This window comes from Eucyclogobius newberryi, unplaced genomic scaffold (assembly GCF_026437365.1).
Source record: "Eucyclogobius newberryi isolate DKJ021-1_F unplaced genomic scaffold, fEucNew1.0.hap1 SCAF_5, whole genome shotgun sequence".
NCBI lineage: Eukaryota > Metazoa > Chordata > Actinopteri > Gobiiformes > Gobiidae > Eucyclogobius > Eucyclogobius newberryi.
Window position 1 is genome coordinate 11,978,297 of NW_027316167.1, and position 21,693 is coordinate 11,999,989.

Here is a 21,693-nt window from a genome sequence, read left to right on the forward strand (position 1 = left end):
GCTGTTACTGCAGAGAGTCACATCACGCCATTTTAGCACTTATAACACAGAATAGAATCATGTTTTTAGTTGTCAAATGCCATATTTAATTGTATATTTCAGACATTGTGACGTGTGACGGTTTCTCCAAACTATTCAGTTTAGTTAAATTATCAAAACTGAACTTTACTCAGTGTAATATACTGTATGCGCAATTACCGATAATGATATTTTAGCAATCGACTTGTCAAAGACTGTTTTCATATTGTATTTATTTTATATTAGTCGAATCATCAAACAATTATTTGTATTGTAGATTGCTTTTTTATATATTTGAACCAAATTAAGGTGAAATATGGTGACTGAAGACTTACGAATAAAAGACTATTATTATATTATTGAAGTCAGTTTACACCAAATACAACCAAAGAAAGGATTTGGTGTAAATTAGGGCTGAACGAGCTCCTCCCACAGAAGATTTAACAAGGAAATGACAAAAATGTGAATAAACTGTACTCCACACTTGCCACAGAGGTGAACTCCACTTGCCTCATCCTGTATTTTACACGTATGTCTGTATTTCACACGTTTGTCTGTATTTCACACGTATGTCTGTATTTCACACGTTTGTCTGTATTTCACACGTATGTCTGTATTTCACACGTTTGTCTGTATTTCACACGTATGTCTGTATTTCACACGTATGTCTGTATTTCACACGTACGTCTGTATTTCACACGTATGTCTGTATTTCACACGTACGTCTGTATTTCACACGTACGTCTGTATTTCACACGTACGTCTGTATTTCACACGTACGTCTGTATTTCACACGTACGTCTGTATTTCACACGTATGTCTGTATTTCACACGTTTGTCTGTATTTCACGCATATGTCTGTATTTCACACGTATGTCTGTATTTCACACGTACGTCTGTATTTCACACGTTTGTCTGTATTTCACATGTATGTCTGTATTTCACACATGTCTGTATTTCACACGTTTGTCTGTATTTCACACGTATGTCTGTATTTCACACGTTTGTCTGTATTTCACACGTATGTATGTCTGTAGTTCACACGTATGTCTGTATTTCACACGTTTGTCTGTATTTAACATGTATGTCTGTATTTCACACGTATGTATGTCTGTATTTCACACGTATGTCTGTATTTCACACGTTTGTCTGTATTTCACATGTATGTCTGTATTTCACATGTATGTCTGTATTTCACACATATGTCTGTATTTCACACGTTTGTCTGTATTTCACATGTATGTCTGTATTTCACATGTATGTCTGTATTTCACATGTATGTCTGTATTTCACACATATGTCTGTATTTCACACGTTTGTCTGTATTTCACATGTATGTCTGTATTTCACATGTATGTCTGTATTTCACACGTATGTCTGTATTTCACACGTATGTCTGTATTTCACACGTTTGTCTGTATTTCACATGTATGTCTGTATTTCACACATATGTCTGTATTTCACACGTTTGTCTGTATTTCACATGTATGTCTGTATTTCACATGTATGTCTGTATTTCACACGTTTGTCTGTATTTCACGCATATGTCTGTATTTTACATGTATGTCTGTATTTCACACGTATGTCTGTATGTCTGTATTTCACACGTATGTCTGTATTTCACATGTATGTCTGTATTTCACACGTATCTATGTCTGTAGTTCACACGTATGTCTGTATTTCACACGTATGTCTGTATTTCACACGTATGTCTGTATTTCACACGTATGTCTGTATTTCACATGTATGTCTGTATTTCACATGTATGTCTGTATTTCACACGTATGTCTGTATTTCACATGTATGTCTGTATGTCTGTATTTCACACGTATGTCTGTATTTCACATGTATGTCTGTATTTCACACGTATGTCTGTATGTCTGTATTTCACACGTATGTCTGTATTTCACATGTATGTCTGTATTTCACACGTATGTCTGTATGTCTGTATTTCACACGTATGTCTGTATTTCACATGTATGTCTGTATTTCACACGTACGTCTGTATTTCACGCATATGTCTGTATTTCACATGTATGTCTGTATTTCACACGTATGTCTGTATGTCTGTATTTCACACGTATGTCTGTATTTCACATGTATGTCTGTATTTCACACGTATGTCTGTGTTTCACATGTATGTCTGTATTTCACACGTACGTCTGTATTTCACACGTTTGTCTGTATTTCACACGTTTGTCTGTATTTCACATATATGTCTGTATTTCACTCGTATGTCTGTATTTCACATGTATGTCTGTATTTCACACGTATGTCTGTATTTCACACGTTTGTCTGTATTTCACACGTACGTCTGTATTTCACACGTATGTCTGTATTTCACACGTATGTCTGTAGTTCACATGTATGTCTGTATTTCACACGTATGTCTGTATTTCACACGTTTGTCTGTATTTCACACGTACGTCTGTATTTCACACGTATGTATGTCTGTAGTTCACATGTATGTCTGTATTTCACACGTATGTCTGTATTTCACACTTATGTCTGTATTTCACACGTTTGTCTGTATTTCACATGTATGTCTGTATTTCACACATATGTCTGTATTTCACACGTTTGTCTGTATTTCACATGTATGTCTGTATTTCACATGTATGTCTGTATTTCACACGTATGTCTGTATTTCACGCATATGTCTGTATTTCACACGTATGTCTGTATTTCACACGTATGTCTGTATTTCACATGTATGTCTGTATTTCACACGTATGTCTGTATTTCACACGTATGTCTGTATTTCACATGTATGTCTGTATTTCACACGTATGTCTGTATTTCACGCATATGTCTGTATTTCACATGTATGTCTGTATTTCACACGTATGTCTGTATGTCTGTATTTCACACGTATGTCTGTATTTCACATGTATGTCTGTATTTCACATGTATGTCTGTATGTCTGAATTTCACACGTATGTCTGTATTTCACATGTATGTATGTCTGTAGTTCACACATATGTCTGTATTTCACATGTATGTCTGTATTTCACATGTATGTCTGTATTTCACATGTATGTCTGTATGTCTGAATTTCACACGTATGTCTGTATTTCACATGTATGTATGTCTGTAGTTCACACATATGTCTGTATTTCACATGTATGTCTGTATTTCACATGTATGTCTGTATTTCACATGTATGTCTGTATTTCACACGTATGTCTGTATGTCTGAATTTCACACGTATGTCTGTATTTCACACGTATGTCTGTATTTCACACGTATGTCTGTATTTCACATGTATGTCTGTATTTCACACGTATGTCTGTATGTCTGAATTTCACACGTATGTCTGTATTTCACACGTTTGTCTGTATTTCACACGTATGTCTGTATTTCACATGTATGTCTGTATTTCACACGTTTGTCTGTATTTCACATGTATGTCTGTATTTCACATGTATGTCTGTATTTCACACGTATGTCTGTATGTCTGAATTTCACACGTATGTCTGTATTTCACACGTTTGTCTGTATTTCACATGTATGTCTGTATTTCACACGTATGTCTGTATATTACCGATAATGATATTTTAGCAATCGACTTGTCAAAGACTGTTTTCATATTGTATTTATTTTATATTAGTCGAATCATCAAACAATTATTTGTATTGTAGATTGCTTTTTTATATATTTGAACCAAATTAAGGTGAAATATGGTGACTGAAGACTTACGAATAAAAGACTATTATTATATTATTGAAGTCAGTTTACACCAAATACAACCAAAGAAAGGATTTGGTGTAAATTAGGGCTGAACGAGCTCCTCCCACAGAAGATTTAACAAGGAAATGACAAAAATGTGAATAAACTGTACTCCACACTTGCCACAGAGGTGAACTCCACTTGCCTCATCCTGTATTTTACACGTATGTCTGTATTTCACACGTTTGTCTGTATTTCACACGTATGTCTGTATTTCACACGTTTGTCTGTATTTCACACGTATGTCTGTATTTCACACGTTTGTCTGTATTTCACACGTATGTCTGTATTTCACACGTATGTCTGTATTTCACACGTACGTCTGTATTTCACACGTATGTCTGTATTTCACACGTATGTCTGTATTTCACACGTACGTCTGTATTTCACACGTACGTCTGTATTTCACACGTACGTCTGTATTTCACACGTACGTCTGTATTTCACACGTATGTCTGTATTTCACACGTTTGTCTGTATTTCACGCATATGTCTGTATTTCACACGTATGTCTGTATTTCACACGTACGTCTGTATTTCACACGTTTGTCTGTATTTCACATGTATGTCTGTATTTCACACATGTCTGTATTTCACACGTTTGTCTGTATTTCACACGTATGTCTGTATTTCACACGTTTGTCTGTATTTCACACGTATGTATGTCTGTAGTTCACACGTATGTCTGTATTTCACACGTTTGTCTGTATTTCACATGTATGTCTGTATTTCACACGTATGTATGTCTGTATTTCACACGTATGTCTATATTTCACACGTTTGTCTGTATTTCACATGTATGTCTGTATTTCACACGTATGTCTGTATTTCACACATATGTCTGTATTTCACACGTTTGTCTGTATTTCACATGTATGTCTGTATTTCACATGTATGTCTGTATTTCACATGTATGTCTGTATTTCACACATATGTCTGTATTTCACACGTTTGTCTGTATTTCACATGTATGTCTGTATTTCACACGTATGTCTGTATTTCACACGTATGTCTGTATTTCACACGTTTGTCTGTATTTCACATGTATGTCTGTATTTCACACATATGTCTGTATTTCACACGTTTGTCTGTATTTCACATGTATGTCTGTATTTCACATGTATGTCTGTATTTCACACGTTTGTCTGTATTTCACGCATATGTCTGTATTTTACATGTATGTCTGTATTTCACACGTATGTCTGTATGTCTGTATTTCACACGTATGTCTGTATTTCACATGTATGTCTGTATTTCACACGTATGTATGTCTGTAGTTCACACGTATGTCTGTATTTCACACGTATGTCTGTATTTCACACGTATGTCTGTATTTCACACGTATGTCTGTATTTCACATGTATGTCTGTATTTCACATGTATGTCTGTATTTCACACGTATGTCTGTATTTCACATGTATGTCTGTATGTCTGTATTTCACACGTATGTCTGTATTTCACATGTATGTCTGTATTTCACACGTATGTCTGTATGTCTGTATTTCACACGTATGTCTGTATTTCACATGTATGTCTGTATTTCACACGTACGTCTGTATTTCACGCATATGTCTGTATTTCACATGTATGTCTGTATTTCACACGTATGTCTGTATGTCTGTATTTCACACGTATGTCTGTATTTCACATGTATGTCTGTATTTCACACGTATGTCTGTGTTTCACATGTATGTCTGTATTTCACACGTACGTCTGTATTTCACACGTTTGTCTGTATTTCACACGTTTGTCTGTATTTCACATATATGTCTGTATTTCACACGTATGTCTGTATTTCACATGTATGTCTGTATTTCACACGTATGTCTGTATTTCACACGTTTGTCTGTATTTCACACGTACGTCTGTATTTCACACGTATGTCTGTATTTCACACGTATGTCTGTAGTTCACATGTATGTCTGTATTTCACATGTATGTCTGTATTTCACACGTATGTCTGTATTTCACACGTTTGTCTGTATTTCACACGTACGTCTGTATTTCACACGTATGTATGTCTGTAGTTCACATGTATGTCTGTATTTCACACGTATGTCTGTATTTCACACTTATGTCTGTATTTCACACGTTTGTCTGTATTTCACATGTATGTCTGTATTTCACACATATGTCTGTATTTCACACGTTTGTCTGTATTTCACATGTATGTCTGTATTTCACATGTATGTCTGTATTTCACACGTATGTCTGTATTTCACATGTATGTCTGTATTTCACACGTATGTCTGTATTTCACGCATATGTCTGTATTTCACATGTATGTCTGTATTTCACACGTATGTCTGTATGTCTGTATTTCACACGTATGTCTGTATTTCACATGTATGTCTGTATTTCACACGTACGTCTGTATTTCACGCATATGTCTGTATTTCACATGTATGTCTGTATTTCACACGTATGTCTGTATGTCTGTATTTCACACGTATGTCTGTATTTCACATGTATGTCTGTATTTCACACGTATGTCTGTGTTTCACATGTATGTCTGTATTTCACACGTACGTCTGTATTTCACACATTTGTCTGTATTTCACACGTTTGTCTGTATTTCACATATATGTCTGTATTTCACACGTATGTCTGTATTTCACATGTATGTCTGTATTTCACACGTATGTCTGTATTTCACACGTTTGTCTGTATTTCACACGTACGTCTGTATTTCACACGTATGTCTGTATTTCACACGTATGTCTGTAGTTCACATGTATGTCTGTATTTCACACGTATGTCTGTATTTCACACGTTTGTCTGTATTTCACATGTACGTCTGTATTTCACACGTATGTATGTCTGTAGTTCACATGTATGTCTGTATTTCACACGTATGTCTGTATTTCACACTTATGTCTGTATTTCACACGTTTGTCTGTATTTCACATGTATGTCTGTATTTCACACGTATGTCTGTATTTCACACGTTTGTCTGTATTTCACATGTATGTCTGTATTTCACATGTATGTCTGTATTTCACACGTATGTCTGTATTTCACGCATATGTCTGTATTTCACACGTATGTCTGTATTTCACACGTATGTCTGTATTTCACATGTATGTCTGTATTTCACACGTATGTCTGTATTTCACACGTATGTCTGTATTTCACATGTATGTCTGTATTTCACACGTATGTCTGTATTTCACGCATATGTCTGTATTTCACATGTATGTCTGTATTTCACACGTATGTCTGTATGTCTGTATTTCACACGTATGTCTGTATTTCACATGTATGTCTGTATTTCACATGTATGTCTGTATGTCTGAATTTCACACGTATGTCTGTATTTCACATGTATGTCTGTATTTCACACATATGTCTGTATTTCACATGTATGTCTGTATTTCACATGTATGTGTATTTCACATGTATGTCTGTATGTCTGAATTTCACACGTATGTCTGTATTTCACATGTATGTATGTCTGTAGTTCACACATATGTCTGTATTTCACATGTATGTCTGTATTTCACATGTATGTCTGTATTTCACATGTATGTCTGTATTTCACACGTATGTCTGTATGTCTGAATTTCACACGTATGTCTGTATTTCACACGTATGTCTGTATTTCACACGTATGTCTGTATTTCACATGTATGTCTGTATTTCACACGTATGTCTGTATGTCTGAATTTCACACGTATGTCTGTATTTCACACGTTTGTCTGTATTTCACATGTATGTCTGTATTTCACACGTATGTCTGTATTTCACACGTTTGTCTGTATTTCACACGTATGTCTGTATTTCACATGTATGTCTGTAGTTCACACGTATGTCTGTATTTCACACGTTTGTCTGTATTTCACACGTATGTCTGTAGTTCACACGTATGTATGTCTGTAGTTCACACGTATGTCTGTATTTCACACATATGTATGTCTGTAGTTCACACGTATGTCTGTATTTCACACGTATGTCTGTAGTTCACACGTATGTATGTCTGTAGTTCACACGTATGTCTGTATTTCACACATATGTATGTCTGTAGTTCACACGTATGTCTGTATTTCACACGTATGTATGTATTCCACACGCAGCGTTCCCGTGCCACGACAACGGCGCCACGGTGCTGCAGTACGCCTCCAAACAGCAGCTGCTCATCACCGGCGGCAGAAAGGGCTTCGTGTGCGTGTTCGACATCAGACAGAGGCAGCTCCTGCACACCTTCCAGGCTCACGACTCTGCCATCAAGGCCCTGGCCCTCGACCCCTTTGAGGACTTCTTTGTGACGGGATCCGCCGAGGGAAACATGAAGGTAACGACTGAGAGAACGTGGAGAAGTTCACACGTGGTGGAGCAGTTGAAACACACACACGTGACCGATGGTGCACATGAAAGAGATGCTTATGAAGATGCTCCTCTAGTGGAGGACACAGTCTGCTCGTCTCCATGAAGATGTTATCGCTTTGCCTTGCATTTTCTGCTGTGGTTTTTGGCGTGAAACCGTAAACTTTTTTGCTTTTACTGTACTTTTCGGACTATAAGTCGCACCAGCCAAAAAAATCATAATAGAGAAGAAAAACACATATATAAGTCGCACTGGAGTATTTGGGGAAATGTATTTGATAAAATCCTTGTCCAAGAACAGACATTTCAGCTTGAAATACAGCTTAAAATAATAACAGATTAGAGAACATGGTGAATAGGTGTATGTATGCTAACGCTAACAAACGCTGGTAAGTGTCTGGTATGTTAACGTAACATATGAACAGTTATTCAGATAACTATAGCATAAAGAACATGCTAACAAGTTTACCAAAGCATCAGTTTTACCCCAAATCACTAAATCCACTGAATTCTTCTTCCTCTGTGTCACTTCTAAACAACTCCACAAACTCCGGAGGAAGAGGAAGTGCAGATTCTTCTTCTGCGTCGCTTAGAGCCCAGAGCGCCCTCTTGTGGTTGTCAGTTTGAAAATAACAAATAATATCACATATAAGTTACTTAATTGTTACATTCACTCTTACTGTAATTGCTGTCGCCTCTTCAAAGATCTGACCCATAAGACTAACATTATAGGCAAAATAATGACATCTCCATGGAGACAGGAAGCTGGCAGACCCTTCAGGAAAATAAAAAACAGACTGTCTATTAGTTTGAAAATGTAAAACGCCTTAATTGAGTGACTGCGTAAATGAAGCAGTCACTATTAGTTCTTGCATTTCTTTCTTGTTTCTTGAGCTGGACACACAGACGCACACAAACCTCTCACTTTTCTAACTGAAGAAGCGTCTCGTGTTTGTTTTTGACTGAACCATTACGTATTTTCAAACACGCTATTACTGCAAGTATTGTCAAAACACTACGAGATTAACGCTCGATAATCAAAACAATTCCATAAAAGAGGATAACTTTGTACAGTGGGGTTCTAAAAAAAAGAAAAGTTTAGTTTTTCAGTAATTAAACGTGATGCATAACAAGCCATTATTAGCTTTGGGCTATTTACAAACAATGGTATGCACTCTAACTACTGAGCCACTGCTGCCTCACTACAGCCCCTGTTATTTCCACCACACTGCTGAGTTTCTGAGATGAGACAAGATCGGCCTTTTCAAGGTTGCAATGAATACAAATAAACTCGCTGTATTCTCTTAAACACACATTTTATACAGTGCTTTATAGAGATGTTAAGATTATTCAGGTCACAATAGAATCGTAAGAACCGAAAAATAATCATCGTGAAACCGTGTATTTTTGTTCAATACATATCCCAAAAGTAGACATAAATATAAAGAACTTTTTATATTAACTTTATTTTGTCTTTGTCAGGCCACGGGAATGACAGAAAATGACAGATTTCACTGTTGTTTGGTCACAGTTCCAAAATTGTGAATAATCGTGAACTCATGATGTTTTTCCCTCAATAATCGTAACACTAAAATTTCATATCGTGACATCTACTACTACTACAATGGTATAGAGAAAGTAAAAAGCGCTGGACAATACACAGTTTTTAATACGGCTTCAGAAAAGCCTGTATAATTCTCATCCCATTCGGTCGCCCCTCTGTCGCCCCCTTTAGGTGTGGAAGTTGGCGGGCCACGGCCTGATGCACGCCTTCAGCACCGAGCACGCCAAGCAGTCGCTGTTCAGGAACATCGGCGCCGGGGTGATGCAGGTGGAGACCCGCCCCGGGAACCGCATCTTCACCTGCGGCGCCGACGGGACGCTCAAGATGAGGGTGCTGCCCGACCGATACCACATCCCCAGCAGCCTCGTGGACGCGCTCTAACCAACGGCCCTCACCCGCGCAGAGGGATTGGAAACGGGCCAGAAGAAGCTCACATTCGCTCGGCATTAAAACAAAAACGGGGGGAAAGAGTCCGTCTGAGGCGAGGCTTTTACGACGGCTCGGGCGCAGTGTTGTTTCAGAACGGGTTTACCCCTAAACAAGAGCGACCAAACAAAAGCTGCAAACATGTTTTTATTTTCCAAAGGCTCACAACAAGCAAAAGGTACCATACACTTGAGTTTAAAAAAGAAAAAAAAGAGCTTAGATTTATTGTAATTTAATGGAGAAATCTCATCTCTGATCTTTAGAGTGTGTTTATAGGGAAGCTATGCATGTCCTGTTCTCGTTACGCGGTGCAATCACAGGTCTATTGATAGTGCTCTGTAAAAGTGCTCAAGCAAAAATTTTAAAAAGTGTAAATCTGTCGTCATTTTGTGCCCACAGCTGAAATCTCTCTCTTTAGCATCTACTGTAACCAGCACTGTGGTTTGTTATTCCCGTCAGTGGTTTCCAGTGTGAATCGAGTTGTTGGACGATTTTTTTCTTTCTTTCCGTTTCTTTTCTAACCGTTTCTCGGGCCCTCCCCCCAGCTTACGTCCGCCCTTACGGAAAGAGTCGACGATGCATTGCTCCTCTAGTGGCGACCATGCGTTAAACCTTCCCCCCCGCCGTCCCCCGCTCAGCGTAAGGAGACCGAGTCCGGGCCCGTGTTTGTAGACTTCGGTCCACAGTCCCGGTTTACGGTGGCGGTCCGGTCCTCGTGTCCTCGCTGGTCCATTTCGTCGTGCGCTCGTTGCCTGCCCTCACTGCCTGTTTGGACGATGCCGTGTTTGAAGTACGTGATCTTTGTTCCCCATGTGTCTCGTCTGTCCCGCTGCAGAATCACCCTCACCCGCAGAAACACAAAATCACTTCTGGTTTTGCACAAGAATATTGAGTTTATTTATTGTTTTTGTGTTTTTTTTTTTTATTGATGTTTAATTTATTTATATGTTGTGTTGATCATTCCTCTGTAAAAAAAAAAAATCTATTTATCTTAATGCCTTTTATTTTAGGAATGAAAGGCTTTTTTTTTCTCTGGGAAGATGATGTGCTACAGTCTACTGTTTCAGTGTGTGTTCTCCTATAGTTGTTTTACTGTTTTCATCGATTAAGGAATAAATATTTGCACTCAAATTCTGGAGACACTAAATGTTTTCTTTCCAATAAATAGGTTATGGAAGAGGATACAGTTCTATACAAATGAATGTCTGGCTTTATTTGGCCTAGTAGTAAAACGTTTCAAATAGTTTTATTATAGAAATTATACAAATATAAATATAAATATATATATATATATATATATGAACTATCACGACAGCTTGTACAAACATAGCATTTGTTTATTTTTGGGTTTGTATCATACCAGCTGGATTAGTTGTACTTTTGTTAAGTGTATGTAGGTATTTATTATTAAAGAGATTGTGTTTCTCTCCCATGTTTCTGCCCACTGCGTGTACTGTGTGTGTTCTAGATGTTTATCCACGGTTCGAGTGAGAATGACAAAACGGAGGAAGCCAAAAGTCAACAGTAAAAAAGGGCACAAGTCTTAAATGTGTGAAGTTTGTGGCTAGAGTTTATCTCAAAGATGAATAAATTGTTTTATTTCATCAGAATCGCTTGGCTTTTTATTTATTGTTCCGTGAATACAAAATAAAAAGGTCAAACTTTGAACTTTACAGCACAGAAAGAGCTCGAGAATCGTATTGTTACTGTTTAAACACATTTACCTTGTTTTCTGGTCATTTACAGTCTTGATATTGGCGAATGACAGAGTATTTACCATAGTTACCATGCCGTTTGGCTTCATGCAATTTCTGTGCTGCCTGTAAAAGTTGTTGGATCCATAAAATCAGACAAACGAAACAAATGACATGTACCAAACAAAGAAGGAAGATTACTTCAAAGGACAAATCAAAAACACATACAAAATACTTTAAGTTTGCACGCAGTTAATTGTTACAAAATGCATAAAATAATACTAATAAATACAGCACTGAATATAAAATAATTGAATTGTGTATCATATTCCAAAGAAAACTTTAAAATGGAAGCAAACCACTTGAAAATAGAGGTCCACTGCTCTAGTCTACCACAGCCAGTCTTGTGTAGATGTGTTATTTACATGTTTAATTTAATCTTACGCTACATATATCTTTCAAATTCACCTAAATCTTAACAGTCTGAGCCTTTAAAGTTTTTAAATGTTGCATTTTTCATAGTTGTTTATACTATAAAACACCTTTGTTGCTTTGGTATTTCCTGTTAAGATGGGCTCACACGGGTTTGATCCCAGTTTATTCCTGATGTTGACTTTTGGTCTGGTCCTAGTCCTAGTTTAGTCCTGGTTTAGCCCTGGTTTAGTCCTGGTTTAGTCCTGGTTTAGCCCTGGTTTAGTCCTGGTTCAGTCCTGGTTTAGTCCTGGTTTAGTCCTGGTTTAGCCCTGGTTTAGTCCTGGTTCAGTCCTAGTTTAGTCCTGGTTTAGCCCTGGTTTAGTCCTGGTTTACCCCTGGTTTAGTCCTGGTTTAGTCCTGGTTTAGCCCTGGTTTAGTCCTGGTTTAGCCCTGGTTTAGTCCTGGTTTAGTCCTGGTTTAGCCCTGGTTTAGTCCTGGTTTAGTCCTGGTTTAGCCCTGGTTCAGTCCTGGTTTAGTCCTGGTTCAGTCCTGGTTCAGTCCTGGTTTAGCCCTGGTTTAGTCCTGGTTCAGTCCTGGTTCAGCCCTGGTTTAGCCCTGGTTTAGTCCTGGTTTAGCCCTTGTTCAGTCCTAGTTTAGTCCTGGTTTAGTCCTGGTTCAGTCCTGGTTTAGCCCTGGTTTAGTCCTGGTTTAGTCCTGGTTTAGCCCTGGTTTAGTCCTGGTTCAGTCCTGGTTTAGTCCTGGTTTAGTCCTGGTTCAGTCCTAGTTTTGTCCTGGTTTAGTCCTGGTTTAGCCCTGGTTTAGTCCTGGTTCAGTCCTAGTTTAGTCCTGGTTTAGCCCTGGTTTAGTCCTGGTTTACCCCTGGTTTAGTCCTGGTTTAGTCCTGGTTTAGCCCTGGTTTAGTCCTGGTTTAGCCCTGGTTTAGTCCTGGTTTAGTCCTGGTTTAGCCCTGGTTTAGTCCTGGTTTAGTCCTGGTTTAGCCCTGGTTTAGTCCTGGTTTAGTCCTGGTTTAGCCCTGGTTCAGTCCTGGTTTAGTCCTGGTTCAGTCCTGGTTCAGTCCTGGTTTAGCCCTGGTTTAGTCCTGGTTCAGTCCTGGTTCAGCCCTGGTTTAGCCCTGGTTTAGTCCTGGTTTAGCCCTTGTTCAGTCCTAGTTTAGTCCTGGTTTAGTCCTGGTTCAGTCCTGGTTTAGCCCTGGTTTAGTCCTGGTTTAGTCCTGGTTTAGCCCTGGTTTAGTCCTGGTTCAGTCCTGGTTCAGCCCTGGTTCAGCCCTGGTTTAGCCCTGGTTTAGCCCTGGTTTAGCCCTGGTTTAGTCCTGGTTTTGTCCTGGTTCAGTTCAGGTTCAGTCTCAGTTTAGTCCCAGTTCTGATGTCAGAACTGTGGGACAATAAAGGAATATCTTATCTTATCTTATCTTAGAACGTGTGATTGTTCCCAGTATCTTTAAAATACCTTCTACAAATTCTTATTAAAAAAACTCAATGACAGTTTAACAATAATCCCCAAATGTATAACTACCCAGTTTAAAGGTGCACTATGTAACTTTCCAGGTGGAGGATACGCCATCTGCTTGTCTCCATGGAGATGTTATTACATTGCCTGGGATCCATAATACACACAACTCCGATACGTGATGAAGGTGTGAGACTGGTGAGTGTTTTCATCTCTGCAGGGGGGATTTGATTGACAGGTGGATCAGCCAATCAGGGACACGCATGATCTGCATCAGAACAAATGTGTTTGCTTACAAGGAAGAAAGAAAGGATCAGATATCTCTAGGGCTTAAGAACTACAGAAGAGCTACAGAATCCATGAGCCAATCCTAAAACTGTTAATCTGAGGTGAGAGGAGTTTGATGGGGAGGTTCTAAATGACAGATGACCAGTTCAATCATTTGTTTCATATGTAAATAGATTAATAAATAAACAAAGGTCAGATCCGTGTTGAAGTGAGCCTGCTAGTTGTGAGAATACATGTTTTTCAAGGTGTTTTTGAACAATAACACCCATGATTAAAGGAAAATGCTATGTAGAAATGTTTAATGCCATACTACGGAACATTGTGGTCAAAGCAATAACATCTGTAGGAAGAGCAGGTGGCAGGCCCTCCAGCGGAACAGTTACATGGCGCCATTTTGCAGTTTTAAAAGTGCGATTTGTCACTCGTCGGATATGAAGTGGACCACGTAGAGTTTCACATGTCCGTTGTCCCACATGTACAGGTGTCTGTCTTTGGGGCTGTAGGACAACATGGCCAGGACCCCTCCCGGCGGCCTCAGGTCAAAGGTTACGTTCACCGGTTTCCCCTTGAGCAAATCGAACGCGAACGAGACCCTGCCATCCTTGGTGTCGGTCACGTACAAGACCCCGCAGGCGATGAAGGCGTTGCCGGCTTTGGCCCGGGGATACGTGGTGTTGACGTACGACGTGACGGTGAAGGTCTTCTGGTCCAGCCGTCCCACCGTTATGACGTCGTCGGCGCTGGACGCGAAGATCAGCCACATGCCGTTCTTGTCCACCGCCAATTTGAAGTAGGTCTTGGAGTTTTGCAGCAGGTAGGCCAGGTTGTGGTGGAGGGCGTTGTCGATGTGGAGCGTGTGGAGCCGCCGCGTCTCAAAGTGAAATCTGTGGATGAAGAAACAGATTTCAACCGCAGCCAATGGTTAAAACTGAAGTTGAAATGTACATTCAACCGACTACGTTTGCGTCAACCCATCGCCCTCCAAAAAATGTATTATATTTTCCCCTCACGTATCCTGCCGACAACGCCATCCACACCGTAGCAGCAGAACCATCCACATTCCCCACAATCGATTACATTGATTTCCATGATCCTATTATGACCAAAATCGACACTTTATCGACATTTATTTTAGCTGCGCCTGTCTTTGTGGTATGAATGTTGAGATGTCATCTGAAACCCAGCAATTCCTTCAGTCTCAGATACTCGATGGGGCTAAGCTTCAGTTATAGTCACAGCTGCCCTTGCACTGACTGATGGTCATGTGGCTGCCGATCTGCCACGACCCTCCGAGCCAAACCATTCACTCACTCAATGCTCACACTCCACAATTGTGTATTGTCTGGCCCTAAAAAGATTGTGCCAAGGTTTATCTAGTTAAACAGAAGAATAACAACATTTAAAAAAACAGCCTTAAAATTCACAATATCCCAAATAAATCTATGGACGCAAGTTGATTAATTCAAATAATGCATCATCTTTAGACAGTGTTGTTGTTTAACGAAGAGAGCTTAGATTTTGAGCGAGCAAACTGTCCAAAGAAAAGAAAAGAAAGGTGAGTTTTGCCTGTAGTGTCTCAAACCTTCAGTACCTGGCTATGGTGGGGGTCCCAGCGATGTGATAGTACAGAGATCCATTGTGGACCATGTGGCCACAGCCCTGGAAGAACTTTCTCACATCCACGAGAGTGTAGCTGCTGTTCTGAAAAGCACCGAGGCTTTTGTACTCCTTCACCACTCGACCTGGGCCCGAGACAACACAATATACAGAAGTTAACCACGACCATAATCTGAATGGTTGCACAAAGTTATCTCTTCTTATCTTGTATAAACCCTGATAACCCTGTGTAGAGCTCGGTGTCATCATACTACCACTACTACTACATACTAAACTGGTGTAGTAAATGTGTCTCTTTTTTCTTTTCTTTTTTTCTTTCTTAAAGCATCTCTACGGACTCTTGGCACATCTGGCCAGACGTTTCTTACAATCAAAGCTCTATTGTATTGTTCTTCACATGAATGCATTTGATCCTCGTCATTGTGTTTCCAATAGTCCTGGATGTGTTTAAAATCTCCAACGTGAACGAAATCTAATAACAACATTATTACAAAAAATAAAAAATGCTTGATATTTTCCCAAATTGTTAGGACTATTTAACATTGCAAAGGTCAAGGGTTGTGTGAGAACAGACAGAATCATTGTACCAGAGAAGTGTTCGGCGACCCAGATCCTCTCGTCGTGGAGCAGAGCCGTGTCTTTCATCCAGGACCCAAAGGTGCTCTCTGTCTGGGACACTTCTCTGGGGTTTATCAGGGACTTGATCAGACACTCTGCAGCAGAAGGACAGACGGATAGATTCAGCACATGAATAACATATTGTTGAAAGGGAAAGATGTGCTTTACCGTTTTTCTTGGCAGGTTTCTCGTGATGCTTTAGAGAAGTGCCGTCATTTGGAATATTGACCTGTAACGGTACTGCAAGAAATGTTTGCAATGAAGACATGACTTATGAGAACTTCCTTAGCTTGTTACATGATGTGTTTATTTGGAGAAGGCAGTGCATTTGAATGAACACTCTAAATTAATTATCTGATTTACCAAGAAGCTACTTTCCATGCTTAGTCCTCAAACATTTAAAGACAATGATAAAACGATAATCAGCATATAACAAATCAGACAAAATAATAATTGCATGATAACATAAAGAGCACAGATAGTACAATCTTCAGAACTAGATACTGTGTCTGTGGCTGTAGATGTTGAGTCTGTGGTTCTCACCCAGAGTCTGAGCGGCCTGGAGGTGGGCTCTGTTGTGTCTGATCCGAGCAGGACCCTGAGGACCTGGAGGACCAGGTGGACCAGCAGGACCAGGGGCTCCGGGGTGTCCTGGAGGGCCTGGGGGACCTGAGGAGAGAGGGGCACGAGGCAAAATCACATACCGTATCCAGGCTACGGTAGTCATTTTTTTTTTTTTTTTAGCTGAGGCTTGTAATCTTTTCAAGTCACAAAGCATTTAAAATCAGGTTTTACATTTAAAAACGCATAGAGAGAATAATCATAGTTTGAGGGAATTCAGTGCTAAGTTCCCATCGTTCCCAGCTGCAAATCGAAATGAAGACCTGGGATAAAACAGTGACAGGAGTGAGATCTGTCATGGTTTTACATGTAAGCCACATGAGAAGGTGAAGTGTGTAACTTGTCTTCCCTCGTTTCAAATTTTACCAAATAATATAAACCTCTCTAAACCTGATTTATTGTGATTATTTTATTAACCTTTATTTAACCAGGTAAAACTCACTGAAACCAAAACCTCTTTTTCAACCTGGGGCAAAGTGAAAAAGTAGCAGCACATAAATCACAAAAACATTTACACATTTAAAAGAGACATTTAAGAAAACATTTAAACAGAGCTACATTTTTGCTCTTTGTTATGTTTTGTTTTTTATTAGAGCAAAATCCCTTCAGTGAGATCAGTTCACACATCCTCCTTTCTGACTGAAGAGAGTTCCTAGCTGTGGGAGCAGCATAACAGATCAGTCTCTTCTTAATTTTCACCTTATTGAACATCTTTGCAAGTCCCTTTGATGGTTAAATAGGTATTTTTGGGGCGTTTGAAATGCCCGTCGTCGTCCCCTGCTGTCTGTAGGTGGAAAACCAGCCTTTGCAGACAGAGACCCAAAGACAACTCGGCGTAGAAACCCTGACTCTTTTTTTATTTTGGCTAAGTGAAACATTCTCTTTCAAAACTGAAACCTTGTGTCATGTTTAAACTTGTCCAATGAACTCCAGTGAAAAGTGTCTCGTTCATCCAACACTGATTCAGTTTTTACAGACCTTCGATGATGACGTCGTTGGATGGTTGTCCGCTCTCTCCAGGAGGTCCAGGCTCCCCGGGCTCTCCTCGCTCCCCTGGGTCGCCCTTCTCACCCGGAGGCCCTGATGAACAAACAGTAAGTATGAACGACTCGTTATAATAGGACAATGGACGAAGTTAGTTTCGACAACATTTTGGTCAGATTTGAGTCCTACATGAAGAACAGAAGTGTCCACTGTCTCCTCTGTGAGGCCTGAATGTTCCTCTGCTCCACTGCGTCACTCAAGAGGGTCAGAGTCTCATTCACTTCCAGCCCAAACCACATGAATCGTATCTGAGAAAATGTGGATGGAAAAGCCTTTGCACGAGGTTTTGGCAAAACAACTGATCCGATCATTGTTGCTCTCCAAGACTTCAGGAAGCTGGAGGCGTTGGCATGCACACTGAGGTGGAACGTGTCTCTAAAGGTCTCAGGACGTCCTAAAACTGTCCCAATGCTGTCAATTGTATTCTCTGGTTAATTCAGGTTCCCACAAGTTCCGGTGATGTAATGACTGTGACAATAAAGCAATTCAATTATAATAATGTGTGCTTGCAAGATGCTCTCGGGGTTAGATTGTTGCACATATGTTTGGTTCTTGACACCAACAATTTACCAGTGGTTTGGATAAGACGATCATTTTAGGTCTGAATCACAGTGTTTGCCATCGAGTTTATGATAGTAGTTGGTTCATGGTCATGTTTGCCCATTCAGCAGGAGAGCAAACAAAAATGAGTGTGTGAGGACTACAAAAGTCTCCTGGGCCAGTGGTTTTCAAACATCACCCACGACCTCCATGAAAGCAACTGTTGACATTTGCAAACCGCCAAAAAAAGTCTACCCGCAAAATAATGACGTAGGTTTATGACTTATGTTTGATTTGATTTTCAGGACATATATAAATGAATGGGAATCTACATTTACCACTGCATTTGAAAGGCCTTGTTTAGGATTATTGCATTAATTCAAACGTTTCCCTTTATCACCTGGGACATCCCTAAATCAAAAGAAAGTTGCATCTTTATGTTTTTTTTGGAATATTCAAGGTGCACATTGTTACTTATCCAGTGGAGGGTCAGACACTACTTGACGACACATATTATTGCTTTGCCTAGAATGTTTCCCTGTGTGGCATTAAACATCTGTCTCCATGGGGACAAGCAGGTGGTGGGTCTAGGTTAAGTTACATGCCAGATCTGTAAGAAGGCAAGCTCACTTTCAGTAATGAATGCATGGTTTTCATCAGTAAATGAATACATATGAAACAGATGTAATGGTTAAATGTCTGTACAAACAAATAGAATCTCTAAAATGACATGGTTCCTCTTTCTGTTTTATTTTTTTATTTCTGTTATCGCTGTGTATTTGATGTAGTAAAACCGTGGTCCAGTACACTCTATTCCACTTATAGTACATTCTATTTTCAGAGTACTTTAAACCCTTGTCCTGTAACTCTCAATAGAAACTGCTTGGGGCCTAACTTTCTTGTGTCTGCATCTTTTTGAGTGTGTCCTTTTGGCTGTGCTTCTCTTCATACATTTACAGTGGTGGCTTTGTGTTTTTACAGTGCACTGGTTACTCCATGTCCTGTACAAAAATGGCAGCCGTCGCCTCGGGCCTGAAACAAAATGGGCCATATCAGTATAAGCAGCTCTCACCTCTTTTACCTCGCTTCCCCTCTGCCCCGGGCGCTCCATCCAGGCCCGGGATGCCATCAGTGCCGTTATATCCAGGCGTCCCGTCTGTGCCAGGCAAACCTACACACACACAATCAAAGAGACACACAAAACATACACGATAAATGCATGTCAACGGGTTTATGGGTCATCTGGATTACCATGACGTAGCAGCATTTACTGTCATTTATCAATCTCCATCTAAATATTTAAAATGTAAATGGGTTGATTCACCAATATCAAAATTTGCAATTATAAGTAAAAATATGTCACTTTTTTTTACATTGTAATGAAGAAAAAACTGTAAATCTCTGTTAAACGATCAAACTTAACATGATCTGTGATTTTTATTTTCTTGGCAAAAATGTGCCGCACTCCATTCTAGATTATCTTTCTATTATCTGTCAAATATCACAGCGTTTGTACCAAGTTTTGATTAATTTTAAAATATAAAACAGTGATTCTTAAACTTTGTGTCATTCCAACATAAATTATATAAACTGGATCTTGATAGCATAAAAACATGAGCTCACTGTGTCTGAACTAGGACTAAAGCCAGTTCAGAACTAAACCAGGTCTAAACAACATTCACCATGTTTTGGATAAAGTCACTTACCTGGATGTCCAGGAGGTCCTGCAAGACAAAAGGAGTCAGTCCCATTCCAGATATTATCATTGTTATCATGAAAACATAAGCTGAAGACTGACCAGCAATGCAGGCGCCTTTAGAGCTGTTACAAATGTCAATCAGGAGTTTAATCTGAAACAATATCAGAACAAGATCACTGCATGAGATTGTAATGCTTTAAAATAAATAAATAAAATGAAAATACATCATTCCTAATGCATAACAAGTATTTATCAGTTGATTATTGAACACAGTTTGATAAGCAGCTCATTAAGGCTCTTACAAACATGTATTACATGCTATGTTATGTTGTTGATGCTTATGAATTATAAATGTGTTATAAGCCATCTACAAATATTAGTAAAGGCCTTTTAAGAGCATAAACAAATGACTAGTGTTTATTAGTGCCTCATGACCAGTTTACTAAGGAACCTTATTCTAAAGCGTTACACCTTTCTTAAAAACACAAAAAAACATCAGACTTTTAACCTATTTTTGTAATTTTATAATGTTTATCGTCAAATCCTAGTCAGGCTTCTCTGTGCCGTGTCCAAACATATATTATTATAAACCGGTCTTTAATTTTTGTCTTTCTAACCTTGATGGAGGACCTAAGTATCAGTTGTTGTCTTCCACAGTGAACTGAGTTGTTATCATTATCATCTAAAGTAGGGCATATAAAATTGACAAAATCTTGATATATTTTCATTATTGATAACAATATTCAGAGGATATTTCCACAAAGCACCAGAAATGTGCAAAAACGAGCCTATGGACGTATCGATTGAGGTTCAATTTAGCACAAAACGTAAATGGACAAATAAATGAACCACAAAAGGTCAGAATTATCACATTTGTTTGGACTTTTTCTGTTAAATATATTTTAATCACAGACGATATACTTTAATATTCTAATCTCCACAACGATGCTTGTAATATTATCCACTCAAACATGTTTAGTCTCACCGGGACCATGGAGTAAGTCATCATCATCATCATGTCGTCCTGAACGTGAGCCTTGTGGTATCCATGGTGATACTTCTCCTTGCTCTTACTCTGGCCCTTCTTCTGCGCCTCCTCTCCCACTTCCTGGCTGACCTCCTGCTCCGACCCGTCCAGCGCCATCTCCTCCGCCCCGCCGTCCGCTCCCTCCTCCGCCCCGCTGCGCTTGTTCCTCGCGTACGCGTCCCGGTGCCGCCTCAGCCCCGCCGCTCCCCTGGGCACCTCCTGCATGAACTCCACCACTGAACTGTGCTCCACGTCGCCCAGCCTCGCGTCGACCGTCTCCAGTCGGGCCGCCTGCCGGTCCTGTCGCACCAGGACCACCAAGAAGCCCAGAGAATTCAGCACGGCCAGAACGCAGGTCCCGTAGAGGACGACCCGCTGCAGGACAGTCAAGCTCGGAGTGGGGATCCACATGGTTATGACGTCGCTGTCTCGCTTCTGCATCCAAAAGACCGGTTCAAATCTCGAAAAAGAATCGAGGAAATCCAACCAAAATGGCACGATCGAAGTCCACGGTTGGTTTGAAGGTCTAGTGCGAGCCTGTTCCGAGTCCAGATGGTGGTGTTTCTGAAGTCGGGTCGCACACACAGACAGAGCCTTGTGTTAC

General features: G+C 39.7%; 2 protein-coding genes across 5 annotated transcripts in view; one reads left to right on the plus strand and one right to left on the minus strand.

Annotated features, from left to right (window-relative positions):
- Nucleotides 1-11,670, plus strand: part of dmxl2 (Dmx-like 2) — an 89,064-nt gene extending 77,394 nt beyond the window's left edge. For all 4 annotated transcript variants that reach the window (XM_072464991.1, XM_072464994.1, XM_072464992.1 and 1 more), the window contains 2 exons: nt 7,821-8,038; nt 9,806-11,670. In XM_072464991.1, coding sequence (XP_072321092.1) covers nt 7,821-8,038; nt 9,806-10,015 — 428 coding nt within the window. In that variant the 3' untranslated portion in view covers nt 10,016-11,670. The remainder of the gene's footprint in view (nt 1-7,820; nt 8,039-9,805) is intronic.
- gldn (gliomedin) lies at nt 10,973-21,693 on the minus strand. The gene is made up of 10 exons (XM_072464995.1): nt 21,048-21,693; nt 20,162-20,213; nt 20,070-20,087; nt 19,436-19,534; nt 17,758-17,859; nt 16,702-16,827; nt 16,327-16,398; nt 16,128-16,253; nt 15,515-15,665; nt 10,973-14,807 (listed from the first exon to the last, which is right to left on the minus strand). Exons 1-10 carry the CDS (start codon nt 21,528-21,530, stop codon nt 14,342-14,344), a joined length of 1,695 nt encoding a protein of 564 aa, XP_072321096.1. The 5' UTR covers nt 21,531-21,693; the 3' UTR covers nt 10,973-14,341.